Source organism: Myotis yumanensis, unplaced genomic scaffold, assembly GCF_028538775.1.
Source record: "Myotis yumanensis isolate MYYU_CA2020_CCGP unplaced genomic scaffold, mMyoYum1.0.hap1 SCAF_1, whole genome shotgun sequence".
NCBI lineage: Eukaryota > Metazoa > Chordata > Mammalia > Chiroptera > Vespertilionidae > Myotis > Myotis yumanensis.
The window spans coordinates 131,133,937-131,151,198 of NW_027223752.1; the positions used below are offsets into that span (position 1 = coordinate 131,133,937).

Consider the following 17,262-nt stretch of genomic DNA (forward strand, 5'->3'; position numbering starts at 1 on the left):
CCACAAGGGGGCAGACAGTCGACCGGTAAACCAGTTGCTATGATGTGCACTGACCACCAGGGGGCAGATGCTCCGATGGGTAGGTTAGCTTGCTGCTGAGGTCCGGCTGATCAGGACTGAGCAACATGGGCCGGACACACCCTGCAGCCCTCCTGTGGTCCCTGCCTGGCTGGCCGACCTCTCGTATCTCTCCCTGGCCCCGATTGTGCACTGGTGGGGTACCTCAGCCTGGCCTGTGCCATTTGCAATCTGAAACCTCTTTAGGAATGTTGGAGAGCTGGTTTCGGCCCCTATCCTGCAGGCCAGGCCAAGGGACCCCACTGGTGCATGAATTCGTGCACCAGGCCTCTAGTCAGTATATACTTACCTATTTATAAATGTTTCCCTTCTTGGTTAAAAAATTTTTTTACTGTTATTCTCTATGAAACTATCTTCCCTCTCAAGCTCTTTTATAGCTATTTCTATTAAAATGGATAAAACAATGATTATTAACTCACTCTCAAAAAATAAGTACTTTGCAGAGGTTAAAACTCACATGGGTTCATCAAGCACAAAATAATAGCATTGATGTATGTATTTGAAAAGGTCATTATAAATATTAAGTAAATTATCAGTCTAAGTATCATTTTATTCATTCAAATACGGCATCTTAGATAAAGTTGTTAAATTTATGTGAATAAATAGAATGATGCCATTCTGGTGATTCACTTAGTGCAGGTTCTCAACCTCTGGGTCGCGACCCCTTTGACGGTCGAACGACCCTTTCACAGGGGTTGCCTTAGACCATCCTGCATATCAGATATTTACATTACGATTCATAACAGTAGCAACATTGCAGTGATGAAGTAGCAACGAAAATAATTTTATGGTTGGGTCACAACATGAGGAACTGTATTTAAAGGGCCAGAAGGTTGAGAACCACTGATTAGTGATTCAGTTTTAACAAGGCTGTTGTTCAGTTGAGTGAATAAAATGAAAAATGTAAGTTTTTTTTTTTTAACTTTGTTTCTTAAACAACATAATTTAATGTAAAATGTCATTACTTTATGCCTTACCACAGGAGTCATTTTATTTGAATATTTGTTTACTCGTATTTTAATAACTTTATTTTTTATGAATATCCAAAAGTTTCACCTCCCATTGATGGGACATGTTGTTTCTACTGTATGGGATGGTGATAGAGAATGCTCAGGAATGAGTAAGTATATTCTTTGTTTATTTCTCCCTTTTATGGTATTTCACTAGAATATAGTTGGTGGTTATTCATCTGTTTAATGGCTCTGCATAGAGTTTAAGGTAAGTGCTTTGTAGTAGAAAAATCCTTTACAGTTTTCAAGGCACCATATGTGAGGAACTTAGACTTTGGATCCCGACTTGGGCTAAAATCTCAAATTACTTCAATGCTCAAGCATTTCGTTTTCTCAATTATAAAATCTGTGTTACAGGACTATCTTCTTTAGAAAAAGTAAAATATAGATCTCTTTATATAAACCTAGTACCAATTTATGCAGTAATATTTATAAGTCTGGAATACTATTGCATTTGCTTAAAATTGAGAATTACTAGATGAATTGTGATTTGACACATTTGCTTTGAGTGGTTTTCCTGTAGTATTTTTAATGTGAATTACTTCCTTTAAGATGCTGGGCAAATTTAATGTCACCTGAGAATTTTTAACCGCTAGCACCTCCACAACTACCTCCATTTCTGGCCTCAATTATTTCTTTCCTTTCGCTTTGTATGTTGCCAGGGACATTGAAAGGACACCTTTGGCCAATCCATCCAGCTAAGGAGACCTGATATATAACTCAGAATAAGATGGTCTTCAGCTAAGTCAGTCTACATTCATGTGTTTACTCTTTCAACTTAGATTGAATAACTACTGTAGACCTTCTATTGAACTATGTAGTATAGGACAGGAAGTTCCATCATCTCTATAGTTCACAGGGAAATATATATTTTTCTTCTATAATTAGATAAAATTGACACCAAATGTCAGAAGCAATGTTACTTCTTGATGTTGTGTTGGCATTTTTGAGCCAGGGGTTATTTTTTATTCACACACTCTAGGAGCTCTTTATAAACTCTCTTAGTCTTTGTTGGTTAAATCTGTGTTGCAGATATTTTCCCTCATGCTGTTCTGTCTCAGTTAACTTTGCTAACGGTGTCTTTTAATGTTTGGCTCTTTATTATTTTTTCCCAAAGAATTACCTAATATCCTAACTCCAGGCAATTCTCCACAAATAGGAAACATCTATTCCATTAAATCAATTTTCCCATATGGATGAGTCATTTTTTGGACTCATCTATTCCACTAATCTATCTGTGAGTTCTTATGTCAAAACAACACTTATATAATTTTATAACATACCTTGATAATTATTAACATATATTCCCTAGTACTTTTTCAAAATTGTCATAGTCATTTCTACATTATTACAATTGAACTTTTTTCAGCTTTTTAACTTTCAGTTTTAAGAAATGTTGAGGATTTTGATTGAGGTTACATTAAATGTATAGATTATTTTAAAGTAGTTACACATCTTTATAACATTAAGTCTTTCCATCTAGATTGTATGACTTCTATTGAAATTATATATTGTGAATCATAAAGATCATTTAGTTTCTGAAACCACGTAGTTTATTCTACCTTAATTGTTAGAACTGTCTTTTGCTTCAGGAGACTAGAAATAAAACTGCAATGGAAATAACCATCTAATTTCCTTCTTGCCCACCCCCTGGTCATTCACAGTGGTTATGATCATATATTTAAAACTAAATCATATCCTGATACTCTTTTTTAAAGAATAGTTTATTGATTGATTTATATACATATATGCACATATATGTATATTTTTTGTTAGAGAAGGATGAAGGGAGAGGGAGAGAGAGAAACATTGATGTGGGAGTTCAACATCGATCTGCTGCCTCCTGCCTGGCCCCTACTGGGGATTGAGCCTGCAATGGGGCAGGTGCCTTTGACCAAGAATCCAATGGGCAACCTCCTGTTTCATAGGATGATGCCCAGCCAACAGAGCCACACCGGCCAGGGCAGATCAGGATACTATAAAGCAGTGGTTCTCAACCTTCCTAATGCCGCGACCCTTTAATACAGTTCCTCATGTTGTGGTGACCCCCAACCATAAAATTATTTTTGTTGCTACTTCATAACTGTAATTTTTCTACTGTTATGAATCGTAATGTAAATATCTGATATGCAGGATATATTTTCATTGTTACAAATTGAACATAATTAAAACATAGTGATTAATCACAAAAACAATATGTAATTACATATGTGTTTTCCGATGGTCTTAGGCGACCCCTGTGAAAGGGTCGTTCGACCCCAAAAGGGATTGTGACCCACAGGTTGAGAACCACTGCTATAAAGCCATTGAATGGTTGGCTTGTCCATGCACTTAAAATCCAAACTCCTGCCCTAACCAGTTTGGCTCAGTGGATAGAGGGTCGGCCTGTGAACTCAAGGGTCCCAGGTTCGATTCCGGTCAAGGGCATGTACCTTGGTTGCAGGTACATCCCAGTGGGAGTGTGCAGGAAGCAGCTGATCGATGTTTCTAACTCTCTATCCCTCTCCCTTCCTCTTTGTAAAAAAGCAATAAAATATATTAAAAAAAACAAAACCCAAACTCCTTACCCAAGCTCTCAAATCCTCTCGTGGTGTGGTCTCTGCCCGCCAGCCAGCCATCTGCATTTTGTACTACGGCATGAGCTTTGAACTGAGGTTTCCTTTGATATTGCTGTTTTGTAGATTAATTTCTCATGGTCTCTTTTCTATCATAAAGGAATCTCTCTGTGTTTATGTCTTATACATGCATTCTTGTGTGTATGTATTTCAGGATTATTTTTGCTTTCATTTTATGTGATTGAAATAGTCATCTCTTGCAAACCAAACACCTAGAAAAGTATTTTATTTATCAGAATTTACGTGAGAAAAGATCAAAAGTGCTTCTTTTCTCCAACTATTATGACTTGTAGAAATATGTTTAATTAGTTAGAACTAAGTTGCCAGATAAAATATTTCATACTGCCAGTTAAATTTGAATTTCAGATCAAGTATGGGTATTTTTAGTGGAAATATATCTCATACATTATTTGGAATATACTTAAATACTAAAAACCTATTTTTCATCTGATATTTAAATTTAAATGGGCCTCTTGTGTTTTACTTGCTATACCTGGCAGCCCTAATCAGATTCCAACTCTCTAGCAATCTGACTACTTGGGAATCCAACAAGCAACCAGTAAGGTGGTTTAAAAAGCTATTCCCTTTCAGAAATTAATTTCACAAATTAAAAAGAGGTTGGGGTCACTGCTTCCTCCCAAGTGCCCCCAACCACCATTATATGCCTCCAACCACCATTATGTGCCCTCAACCACCATTATCTGCTTCTGTGCATTTGACTATTTTCTTAGTTTTTTATTGTATTTTATTTTAGCTATTTTAAACTTATTAAAAAGTTAGCTTTTTTCTACAGATTCTTTACCTCACTTACTTAAGGACCTTGCATAATTTTATCCCAGCTAATGTTTTCAGCCACCATGAACCTACATTTCAACAGAATTATGCTATTTGCTTCCATGTCTTTGTTCATGCTACTTCTTGTACCTAAAGACTTATATAGGGCCCTAACTGGTTTGGCTCAGTGGACAGAGCGTCGGCCTGCGGACTCAAGGGTCCCAGGTTCGATTCCGGTCAAGGGCATGTACCTTGGTTGCAGGCACTCTCCCAGTGGGGAGTGTGCAGGAGGCAGCTGATCGATGTTTCTCTCTCATCGATGTTTCTAACTCTCTATCCCTCTCCCTTCCTCTCTGTAAAAAAATCAACAAAATATGTATATATATTTTAAAAAGACTTATATAGGGATCAGTAATGACCAGTCTTGAATGTGTGGCTAAGAAAACAAAATTAGATAGAAAATTCTAAAGTGTAATGACATAATTGTTAGAATTTTCTGCTATGCAAATAAACTTTTAGACTTACTGAGAAAAGTCTTGTAAGTCAATTTTATAAGTTATAATACATGAGAATATTGTATCCTCACTCTGATTACAACTTTGTACAATAATAAATATTCTTTGTTTTACCAGTAAAAGTATGTTTTTATTGGTTTTAGAGAGAGAAAGGGAGAGTGAGAGTGAGATAGAAACATCAATGATGAGAGAGAATCATTGATTGGCTGCCTCCTGCATGCTCCCAACTAGGGATCCCAAACAGGGGCGTGTGCCTTGACCTGGAATCAAATCATGGCCTCTGGTTTATGGGTTGACACTTAAGGACTGAACCACACTGGCCAAGCAATAATAAATATTTTAAATTGTACTGTAGCCATCAAAAGCGGATCAAACTTTTAAGTATATATCCTGTTTAAGGAAACCAGATTAATACATTTTTAAATATACCCTCCATACTACATAATTAACCACGTGATTGTTGCCTAATATGAATAATGTATTACTCAAGAATTATGAATAGCTACTTTATTATACTGATTAACATGATATTATAATTAGAGTATTCTAAGTATTTATTTAAAATTCCAAGAAAAAAATTATGTAGTGTCTAATCATAACACCAAGTGGTGGTATCTGATTTTAGAAATTAAAGTGTGAGAATATTCCTATTGTGTTTGTTTTTTAACTGAAAACATTTATTGCTGCTTATATTTCATAAGAAAAGGAGGGGAAATTGCAAGGCTGTATAGTACCATTTCTGCCTGTTTGGGCTGCTCACCCCACTCCAGCTTTGTCCTTTGAATGCTATAATCCAATAACTCTCAAATTTGTTGGTCTCATGCCATTTACACTATTTAAAATTATTGAGCATCTTAAAAAGCTCATCAGCAAATAATGATCAATGATTTTCTTGTTAGAAAGTAAGAGAATTTTTAAAAGCTGTATTAATTCATTTTAAAGTAACAATAATACATCCAATACTTGTTCATATGAATATTTTTAATATAAAATAACTATTTTCAAAAACAAAAACAAATATTAAAAAGAGCTACTGTGTTTTAAATTTTTAAACTTCTTTTAATGTCTAGATTATTAGTTGACAGCTGGATTCTCATATATATATTTATAGATTCAATCTGTTAGAATATAACATGTCATTTAGTCTCTGGAAAATTTTACTCTATACATTTGACAGTGTAAGGAAGGCAATATATGTCAGCCACCACCTGTGTTCTGCCTGGGCCCACAAAGAATAAACTACAAAGCCATCTGCATTGGGTGCTTCTCATGCTAGGCTTGGAGGTACCCAGGCGAGGCCAACCTGTGAACCAAGGCCGGCTGCTGCTAGTGCCAGGCCTGGGCCACATAGCTAGAGGAATGGGGCTGGCTGAGGCCAGATGGTGCTTATTTGAGAGATTTTAGGAAAATCTGAAGCATGAGCCAAGATAGGCCAGTCCTATGTTAAAGCCATTGGGAACAGCTTGGGTGGGCCCTGAAAGTTGGATGGGGCCTATTTTCAGGTAACCACCAGGGTGAGACAAACAGTGTGAGCCAGGTATATGGCTCTGGTGTGGGACTGGGACCCCTCACTCCTCAGAGGGCTACCTCCACAGCCATAGTGTCTTCCTGATTTTTATCTGACACAGGTGGGTGTGGGACCAGCCTATTCCAACCCTCCATTCCTCCTACCAGTCTCCATGTGGCTTCTCCATGTGTACTATAGTTGTAATTTTGGGTCATTTTAATACTCTCTTGTAGTTTAGCCTTCCAGTGGGGAAGATAGGTCTTAAAAAGAAACAGAAGTGAATTGCTGAGAAGAGCACCTACAGGGCAGAATAGGCGATTAGGACCTTTTCAGGGATGGTTGTCAGAGCAGGCTTCTGTGGAAATGACAGCTGGGTTGAAACAGGAAGGATGAGAAGAAGCTGGCCATGGTATAGAAGAGTGGGTGGGGAGCGCGTGTTCAGGTGGAGGGGACAGCAAATGCAAAGTCTTTAATGTGAGAAAGAACATGGGTGTTCAACACACTGAGCAATGTGGCCAGAGCTTACTGAGTTAGAGGGAGTGTGATGTGAGATAAGGTTGTAGACAGGCAGGAACCAGATCCTGTTGTCCTTTTGAATGCCATGGTGATGAATTACATTTCCTATTAGCTGGAGTGGGGAGCTGTTGAAAAATTAGAAAGAGAAGAAAGATGATCAAACTTGGGTTTTAAGATCATTTAATATTATTTTACATATAATTGTCAAAATGTGATTAAAAGTTAAAAAAATTAAGTCCACATTATTTTATGCATAACAATTTCTAAAATATGACTGATGAAAATGGTGGTGCCAGATGTTAGGGATTTGGGGGCAATATTGTAGGCTTTTAAACTGAATAGTTACTGTTCATTGAAGATCTGTTACCTATCAAGTAGTAGGTCTGTTCTATACACATAGCTTCACAGAAATTTTCTTGAAAAATGAGTTAGGATTCAAAACACTGTCTGCTTCACTTCATTTTACCAAGGTTTGATGCTTTATGGTCCTTTGTAGGGGGGGAGGGAGAAGACCCGAAAATTTAGGAGGAAAAAGCAATCTTATGTTTATTGAATAAATGAATGCAGATATTTCTCATGTGGGATACTGGATGGGAAGATAGATGCTGTGAAGTAGGAAAATCAAATTGAATTTCCCTGTAAGGACATTATCCTGGAAAAGAATTTCAGATCCAGCTTTGATTAGAAGTTAACATTCACTGATTTCATGCTAAACCAGTACCATAAAGACATTTGAAAGCATGTATGTGTATCAGACAATTAAAACCATCATTATAATATTAACAACCTACCACTTAAGCTTAACTTGAGACCCAGGAAAGGAGTTGGGCACGCTTGGTAGCTCAGCCTTTGGAGGAAGTAGCTGTGTCAGGCAGAGAGGGCCTGAGCTCTGGAGCTGAGAGCAGTAATTGTTATGGAGCAAAGCAGGGTAGAAACAGTCCTTAACCCTTAAGTGTTGCCTGTTCTTATTTGGTAACATGAATGACTATATGTTGTTGATCCCTTGGAATGTTACATTACTTTAACTTTTAATTTTAAAACTTTTGGATTATAAGGTGAGAGCTTAAAGCAAGAGAGGTGACAGTGGACACCAAAGGATCAGGAAGGATAAAAGGTAGCACTCAGATGAACCTGATGAGAAACAAGGGACAAAAGAACGTCATTGAGACCTGGAGTGGGAAGTGTTTGCAGGAGCCTGGAGCAGGGTGTGGTCATAGTGTCTAGGAGGGGACAGGTGGAAAGCCAGGCCTCTGGCCCTAGAATGGTTGGTACAATCACTCCTGGAGTTTTCTTTTTCTGCAACCATAGCTCCTTGGAGGCCAGAAGAAATTAGCCAGCTATGTGCCAGCAAAGCGTTATATGTTGTGATTTAGGGTTTGGTTTGACTGTTGGTTTTGTGTTGGTTTCAGAGAGGAATGATTTTTTGACCAGGCCCTGTGGACTGATTTCCCCAGCTCTGGAAGCTCACACCTCAAGCAAGAGGAACCAGCCTCTGAGGGCTTCGCCCTGTGGGGCCCCCACATTCCAACCTGGAACTCTGAGACAGTGGGGCCACAGGGACAAGGGTGTCCTGGCCATTCCAGGTGAGGTCTGGGCAAGGGAGTAAGAGGGCAGGGGCCCAGGCCTTCTATGGAGAGTTACCTCAGCCCCCACTCCAAGGCTGCTGGCTTTGCTCCCACCAAGAAAGCCACCAGCAGCCTTGCCAAGGACAGGAAGACCAGCTATATGGAGATGCGAGTGGCAGGAGGCCTTGTCTTACATGGGGCAGGAGAGCCACAGACAGGTCCCATGGGTGTAACTGTGGTGCTTGGGGTGCCCTGGTTCAGCACAGTGGGGAGCAGCAACTGGCTGGTGGCAGACCAGGAGGTCTTCAGGCCAGGCCCCTTCAACGCTGACTGTATGACCCTTTGCTTCTTTGGTTACAGTAGGGGTAGATAGGCCTGAACCAAGGAAATAAAGCCTAAAAGGAAAGACAAAACTCTCCTTTGTTCCCAACAGGGCGAGCACAAAGCCCACTTTCCAGGCATCGGAGTGGCTGCACTACTGGATCTGCCCCTTCGGGTCAAGCTGCCCATGATCCTGGGGAGCAATAATTTATACCATATGATGACGTTAAGCGAAAAGGTAATTTTTGCCTTCATGTTGGTTGTCTTTGCCCATGTCTACTTGCTTTTAAAGTGAGATGCTACATTATACAAAGTCCATTAAGGCAATTCGCATTAACATTAATGGCAGAAAAAAAAAAAGAAAGAAGAAAATCAAACCCAGGTGTAAACCAAGGTATTGTTTGATATAGGATGGAAAGGTTTTATTCTTATTTATCTCGTAAGTTTTAGTAGCATATGAATTTTTCTTTGTAGCAACACAAGATATACTTATTTAGTGAGATTTTATTTACTTAGAAATAAATGTTTGGTTCAAAGGTGCAAAATTATTGGTACTGATTGGCATTAATTATGTCATGATCTTAACAAATTATAACTGTTACACAATCTTCTCTATGGTTATGTTTTGAGAGAAATTCTATCTCATACACAGCAGTGAGAATAAAATGGAATTGAAATGAGTTGACCTGCTTCAGTACTTTAACTTCACTTTAATGGAAGAAGGCTCTGCCTCCTGGAAGACACTCCATGATTTCCCCCTACCTCCCTGTCCAGTCTTACTCCCACCCAGAACCTCCGCTTCCTCCAGTTGGGGTCTTTCATACCTCCTCTCACATACCATGGTAATGCTTCTGTGCCTTTCCTCACCATCCTCCAAACTTGGCGTACTCTTTCCTCTTCTCCTCAGTGTATGAACTTCAGCCACTTTTCAGGATTATTTTTTTGAAAAATCATAGTGCCCCATGAGCTTATATTTTTTTAGAATTTGCATTGCCCTTGGTTTATATAATTTTACTCAACACTATAATTCTGTAATTATAGTTTTATAACTTAACTCATACTGGGTTATATTGTATACTTCCCTCAAACCCTTTCTTGTTTTTAGTCTTCCAGCTATTCCCACCCTCAAACCTCCCCAGCCCTTGACCTCAATCACTACCACTGAAGCAGGTTCAGTACATTGTTTTTGAGTGGCTTATTTCATTAATATCACAAAAAATTCTACAAGGAAAAATTCTGAGTGACCGCCTACCTTTCTCTCTATGATGTCAGAAATGAGTCAGGCCTCTTGATATTGTATATTTGCCCAGTAAACATGATTTCTTAAAGCAAGTTTTGCTTCTGGAAAATACTTGTTTTTAAAAACAAATCTCTTCTACTAGGATAGAGCAAGCTGACTAAAAGTATGCCTACCTACCACAATTTAACTGGGTCATATTCACAGAAACTAGCTTTCCTGCAGCATGCTTGCCACCTATACTACTCTTACTTTTGTGTCTAAACTTAGCGCTGCCTTTCTTTTGCCTACTTCCTCAAGTATAATATTTGCTGTATTATCATTTTCTGTCAAATATTAATTTGCTTGTCAAGTACTTTTAAAAGATGTCCCCCCCAAATTGTCTTCATTTAATTATAATTAGGCACCAAGCTATTTCCTTAAAGATTGAGTTTGTGAGAGCTTTCATTTTGTTTCTGTAAAAGCTCCTCAATGAGGTAATGCTTTATTTATATTTACATTTTCATTTGTTTTTGAAGGGAAACAAAACAATTGGGATACCCTGGCTCCAGTGAATAGAATTGTTTAAAAGTTGTTCTTTGTTTATAGGTAAAGTAGCCCAGGTTTGATCTTGAGAAACATCTTATTGCCGTGACCTGCACGGCTAGGTTCAAGATCTGAAGGAGGGGCTGATGCACAAATGAAAACACTAGACAAAAATATGAATTATTAAAGGTGGAGACCAGGGGAAGCCTCTTTCTTGAAGAGACACACCAAAACTGGGTCCTGTCTTTTATTCAGTTTTAGATACCCATCTTGCCCTCAGTAAAGCATGGCAAACAGGTAGTAGACAGACCGTCTCTAAGGTCAATAAAGATCAGTAAAGACCAGTAAGGTCCAGTAAACATTTACTTGGAGGCTATCAGGTCAGGTGATTGCTTTGAGCCACTACTATCTCAGCACAACCAACCGGTGCTTAGCGCCAGCCCTGCTAACCTTCAAGGTCCATTGGCCTTCTGTGTTCCTTGGTGCGCACTCATGACAGTATTGGCAAGTGGTGGCTTCCTGAATTTCATCACAGCCAAAAGCCAATATCTAAAAGAAGTCAACAGCTAAATGTCAACCTCTAAAAGAAGCCATCAGACAATCCTTGACTCATGATTGTTGGTTGCTTCATATCTGGTTTCATTGAATTCAAGACATTGCCCCATAGAATTCCTTTCTCTTCCTTCTGAGGGAAGCACTGGCAATTAAAGAATGGTTACACTTTATGATTTAGGCCCCTTGGAAGGGAATAAAGCCTGATGTTAAGGCTGAGAACAGAAACTTTCCAAGGAAGCTTTAAATGGAAAGGAAAGCTAGCATCCTATCAGTTCCCACCAATCTGCCTCTTTTCCCACATATGAAGCATCCTCCTATGCTGCAACCTTTTGCAGTGAGGATTCAGGATCTGGAGAAGGGGCTGCACATAAACAGATATACTAGACAAGAAATATTAATTTGGAAGGTATGGGGAGCCAGGTGGCGGAGACCTACTCTCTAGTGGAGTGGCTCCCTGAATCTCCAGACCCATAGCTTTTTATTTACTAGAATATACACTTTCCCTTTAGCAAAGCAAACAAACATCAATGGTAGGGTTTGGTAAACAATAAAGGATTATCAGGTTAGGGGATTGCCTTCAGCCACTCATCCAGCAGCAGGTAATATTATGCTGAATCTCAGCCCTTGCTGAATATCAAAGTCCATCAGCCTTCTGATGGACTTCTCGCATTTATATGTTAACAACTTGTTGATCTAGCCTCCAGCATATCCCCCTTTTGTTTTCTTAATAAGTTTAGACAGGTGTATGCCATTTTCAGAGCTCAGGTCCTTTTAAGACTTTTAGATTCAATGAAAAGGATTGAGTTCTATCATGTCCTTTTAAAATGCTGTCAGGCATCTAAGGAATCAGTTTGCAGTAGGCTCCTTTCTGGGCGACCAGTTTTTTGTGTCCCCTTCCCAATCACTGTCCCCTGTGACATGACAGCAATGATATTCCAGTTCTGGATGGTGGACAAATGGTGGGCAATGGCAATGCAGGTCTGACCTTCTCTGGCTTTGTCCAAGGCAACCTGCACCGACGCACAGCTGATGACTGCTAGCATGGCAAGGCGTCTTTACCATCCCCCATCTCTGGACTGTTACTTCTCAGTCTCATCAGCGTGTTGCTTGGGGCCACTGCTGTCTGTGGTCGGAGTAGCCTGGTCAGTTCCTGTCTCAGATCCATTGTTGCAGTTTCCACATGGGCTTGGAGGAGTTTTCTGGAAATACACAAGCATATCCTTGACCAAAGGTTAATAAAGGAACCCTTCCATAAACCAAACCATTTTCTTTTGGCTTATTCTGACACTAGTGTAATTTCAAGGGTGTTTTGCCATCAGCATTACAAGTGGAAAAAATTTTTAAAAAATCTTTATTGTTCAGATTACATTTGTTCCTCTTCCCCCCCCCCCCCCATAACTACCCTCCTCCCAGTTCCCGCCCCACCCTCCGCCCTCACTCCCCACCCACTGTCCTCATCCATAGGTGCACGATTTTTGTCCAGTCTCTTCCCGCATCTCCCATTCCCCTTTCCCCCCAAGAATAGTCAGTCCATTCCCTTTCTATGTCCCTGATTCATTATAATCACCAGTTCATTCTGTACATCAGATTATTTATTCACTTGATTCTTAGATTCACTTGTTGATAGATGCATGTTTGTTGTTCACAATTTGTATCTTTACCTTTTTCTTCTTCCTCTTCTTAAAGGATACCTTTCAGCATTTCGTATAATATTGGTTTGGTGGTGATGAACTCCTTTAGCTTTTCCTTATCTGTGAAGCTCTTTATCTGACCTTCACTTCTGAATGATAGTTTTGCTGGATAAAGTAATCTTGGTTGTAGGTTCTTGGTATTCAGCACTTTGAATATTTCTTGCCATTCCCTTCTGACCTGCAAAGTTTCTGTTGAGAAATCAGCTGACAGTCGTATGGGTATTCCCTTGTAGGTAATTGAGTCTCTTTCTCTTGCTGCTTTTTAGATTCTCTCTTTGTCTTTTGCTCTTGGCATTTTAATTATGATGTGTCTTGGTGTGGTCCTCTTTGGATTCCTTTTGTTTGGGGTTCTCTGCGCTTCTTGGACCTGTAAGTCCATTTCTTTCACCAGGTGGGGGAAGTTTTCTGCCATTATTTCTTCAAATAGGTTTTCAATATCTTGCTCTCTCTCATCTTCTGGGACCCCTATTATTCTGATGTTTGTATGCTTGAAGCTGTCCCAGAGGCTCCTTACACTATCTTCGTATTTTCGGATTCTTTTTTCATTTTGCTTTTCCGGTTGGGTGATTTTTGCTTCTTTGCATTTCAAATCTTTGGCTTGATTCTTGCGCTCCTCTGGTGTGCTATTGGGTATAATATTCTTTATTTCAGTCCGTGTCTGCTTAATTTCTAGTTTTTTTTTTATCATAGCATCGAGGGTCTCATTAGTTTTCGTGAGGCTCTCGAGTTTATTGCAAGCCCTCAAAATTGCGTTTTTTAGCTCCATATCCTCCATTTCTGTCATGTTTTTTTGTCTCTGCATTTTTTATGCTTTCTTGGTGCACCCCCTTGTGGTCTTTGTGTGCAGTCTTGTTCTAGTTAAGCCTTGATTGTTGTAGTTAATACTAGAGGGATTTGACCACCAGGCCGACTGGCTGTGAGAATCAGCTGTGGGAAAACTTCTGTCCTCTGGGGAGGTGCTAATCTAGCCTTTGCCTGAGGCGATCCGGCAAATGGCTCTGCGCAGGGCTTGGGCGGGGCGGGTCACAGGGGATCAACAGGGCGGGTGGAGGGAGCAGTTATGGCTGCTCTCAGTCCTGTTCCCAGAGGCTCTGCTTCTCAGAACCCCGGCCGCTGCTGCAAACCTCGGAGAGAAAGCTGCTCTCACGTTCCAACTGGTGCTAGACAATCCCGCTTCTCCCGTTTGAGTCTGAGTCCCTAGAGACTCGCCCGGATCTGGAGCTCAGAGTCTGAGACTCCCTTCTGATTGAAAACGACAACCGCGCCCTCAGCCACCAGCCCGCTTTTCGCGCGCACCTCCGCACCTTTAAATTTTCCACACTGCGCCTCCTCTGAGCCTCGGAATGCTGTTGTCTTTCCTTCTAGTTGAAGAGTCTCTCCTCAGCCAGCCTTCCTATGGTTCTGGGTGATGTCTGTTCCGTCTTTTAGTTGAATTTTTGAAGTGGTTGTTTGCGGCAGCAGTCTCCGGTGTTTACCTATGCCGCCATCTTGGTGGTATCCAAGTGAAAAAATTTGAAGTAATTAAGGCTTGATGTAGTTTACTTACAGGAGATTACTCCACTATTCCCCCTTTTTTGTTTTAACCTGCAAGGGGGGTATTTTTTTTTCTTGCTGTGCAATAATATGGCTTTTGAAAATCCTGCAATGCAGTCTTGACAGCTTTTAATTCAATTCTTAGCACAGAAGTATGACTGCTCTGGATGACTTGGTCTGAATTCATTGCATGATAATCAGCTTTACTATGAGATGAATCATCAGTCAAAAAATAGTTATGCTCCAGGAATAGGTTCCTGCCTAGTACAACTAAGTTCCTCTGAATATTCACTTATTTCAATTTGCCAACTTAAATCAGTCTGAAATAAGGCTTATTTTATAACTTCATTTGTCCTTGGATGTGGACAGTAAATGGCACTAATTGAGTTTCTGCTATCAGTCTTTGAGTATATTGACATAAACTTTGTTAGGGAGGCAAAATGCAAATTATTTACTTTTCTTTTTGAGGCCTAATACATTGACTTTTAATTACAATTTTCTAGATATTTGAAGGGAATCTCCTGTTTTTTTCTCCCAGAGTAATTTCTAGGCCACCTTTAGGGAGCTTCTTTTAAAAACATTTTTTTTTTCTTTTAAACAGAGCAACAACAAACTTGGTTGCTTTTCAAATGCTGGCCAAGACTGTAATGCATACCTATCAAGTAAAAGTAACTCTCTTTTTACCTATGGTGTCTTATTTATGGTGGGATTTAATGCTTGAATAATAACTTTTAGTTTACTTTGTAAATAGTAGTAGAAGAGATTTTAAAATTTCTCCTTTTTATTAAGCTTAAAACTTACTTTTAAACAGCATTCTTTTTGGCTAGTGCTCATTTGCATATATATGCAAATTTTTACTTTGGCCTTTGCTAAAGCCAATTGTTTATAAAAATATTGGCTTCTCATATAACTGAAATAATATGAGACCTTGATTATATTGTAAAAAGCTAATTTATTAAGTAATTAAAGTAGGTATTTTTATTGAAAAAGTAAAGTAAGCAAACTTATACATTTGACCTATGAGGTACAAATGCCATCCCATCCCCCAGCCTATATAAAGAGCAGGCTGCCTGAGGCTTTTGTTTTTAAAATTCTGCTGCTCAATAATACAGTTTTGCTTAAGAAGTATTCAGCAATTTTGTCTTGCCCCCCGTTAGAGGTTGAAACCTTTATAACATTTAAAATATATAACCTATATAATAAAAGGCTAATATGCAAATTGACCAAACAGCAGAACGACTGCTTGCTATGACGCGCACTGACCACCAGGGGGAAGATGCTCAATGCAGGAGCTGGGCTCATGGCTGGTGGAGCACAGCGGCGGTGGTAGGAGCCTCTCTCATCTCTGAGGCAGCGCTAAGGATGTCTAACTGCCAGCTTAGGCCCACTCTTTCCGGAGGACATCCCCAGAGGGCTCCCAGACTGCGAGAGGGCACGGGCTAATGGACTACTCCCCCCACCCCCGAGTGCATGAATTTCATGCACAGGCCTCTAGCATATAAATAAAATATAGCTATTAATTTTTATTTGATAAAGCTTCCCATGTGATTTCAAGTATACTAGGTCAGACTAATTTAGTTCAAAAATATTTCTTTTAAAAAGAGAGAATAAATCCTTGAATCATTCCAGGGTCCTTGAAATGTCCCAAGGCTTTCTCTGCATTAAAGTCTTGAAATTCAACTTGGAAAGACTATCAAATATACATAATCCAATGATTATATTAGATACTTTTTGTTATTATTCTAAAAGATATTAAATTTAAACTGGTTTTTATATTAAAAATGTGGTTCAGACCATAGAGTTAATTATTTTTAAATTAGGCCAATAATATAAGGGTGTCCCAAAATTCACTCAAGAAGTAATTTTGATAGAAAACACAGGTTTATAATTAAAAATTGTAAATTTTTTATTGATTCATAAAGTATACAGTATAGGGTTATGTATGGAATAGTATATTGGGCAAAATATCCACAACTGTTTGGTGCAGATTTTGGGCTGGAGGCATCATCAGACCATTCTTCTTCGAAAATGAGGCTGCTCAGGCAATAACAGTTAATGGTGCTCGCTATCGCGACATGATAATCCAGTTTTTTGTGCCTAAATTGCAAGATATGGATGTGGACGACATGTGATTTCAACAAGACGGTGCCACGTGCCATACAGCCCGAGAAACAATTCAATTACTGCATGAGTCATTTCCTGGTCATGTAATTTCCCGTTTTGGTGATCAGAATTGCATGGTGATCAGATCATGCAATTTAACGCCATTGGACTTTTTTCTTTGGGGTTTTTTGAAGTCTAAGGTTTATGCCAACAAGCTCATGACCACACACGCCTTGAAGGAGGAAATTGAGCACTGTATCAACGAAATTCAGCCACATTTATGCAGAATGGTCATGGAAAATTTCAACAAAGGAGTGCGTATGTGCCAGCAAAGCTGTGGAGGCCATTTACCCAATATGCTATTCCATACATAACCCTATACTGTATACTTTATGAATCAATAAAAAATTTACAATTTTTAATTATAAACCTGTGTTTTCTATCAAAATTACTTCTTGTGTAAATTTTGGGACACCCTTTATTATATCCTATGTTGAAATTTTACTACACATAGTACATAGAAGGACTAACATATATTTTGAACTACTAATTTCTCCAGATAAAATAAAAGAATTATTTACTAAAAAATAAATTTCTAAACTTTATGCATTTTGTTATCACAACTTTATAATTTCTCCTCACTTAATTTGAACTTTAAACTCTTAGAAGCCTTAAATTTTAGGTGGCAGGTTAAATACTCAGCATTTCTCAGATTAG

General features: G+C 39.0%; 1 protein-coding gene across 1 annotated transcript in view; it reads left to right on the top strand.

The window, feature by feature from the left end:
- The window catches only part of LOC139014206 (cyclin-Y-like protein 1), an 80,262-nt gene extending 63,688 nt beyond the window's left edge, over window positions 1-16,574 (top strand). The window contains exons 10-11 of the mRNA XM_070421196.1: window positions 9,014-9,192; window positions 16,430-16,574. Coding sequence (XP_070277297.1) covers window positions 9,014-9,192; window positions 16,430-16,574 — 324 coding nt within the window. The remainder of the gene's footprint in view (window positions 1-9,013; window positions 9,193-16,429) is intronic.
- Window positions 16,575-17,262: the final 688 nt, after the last annotated feature.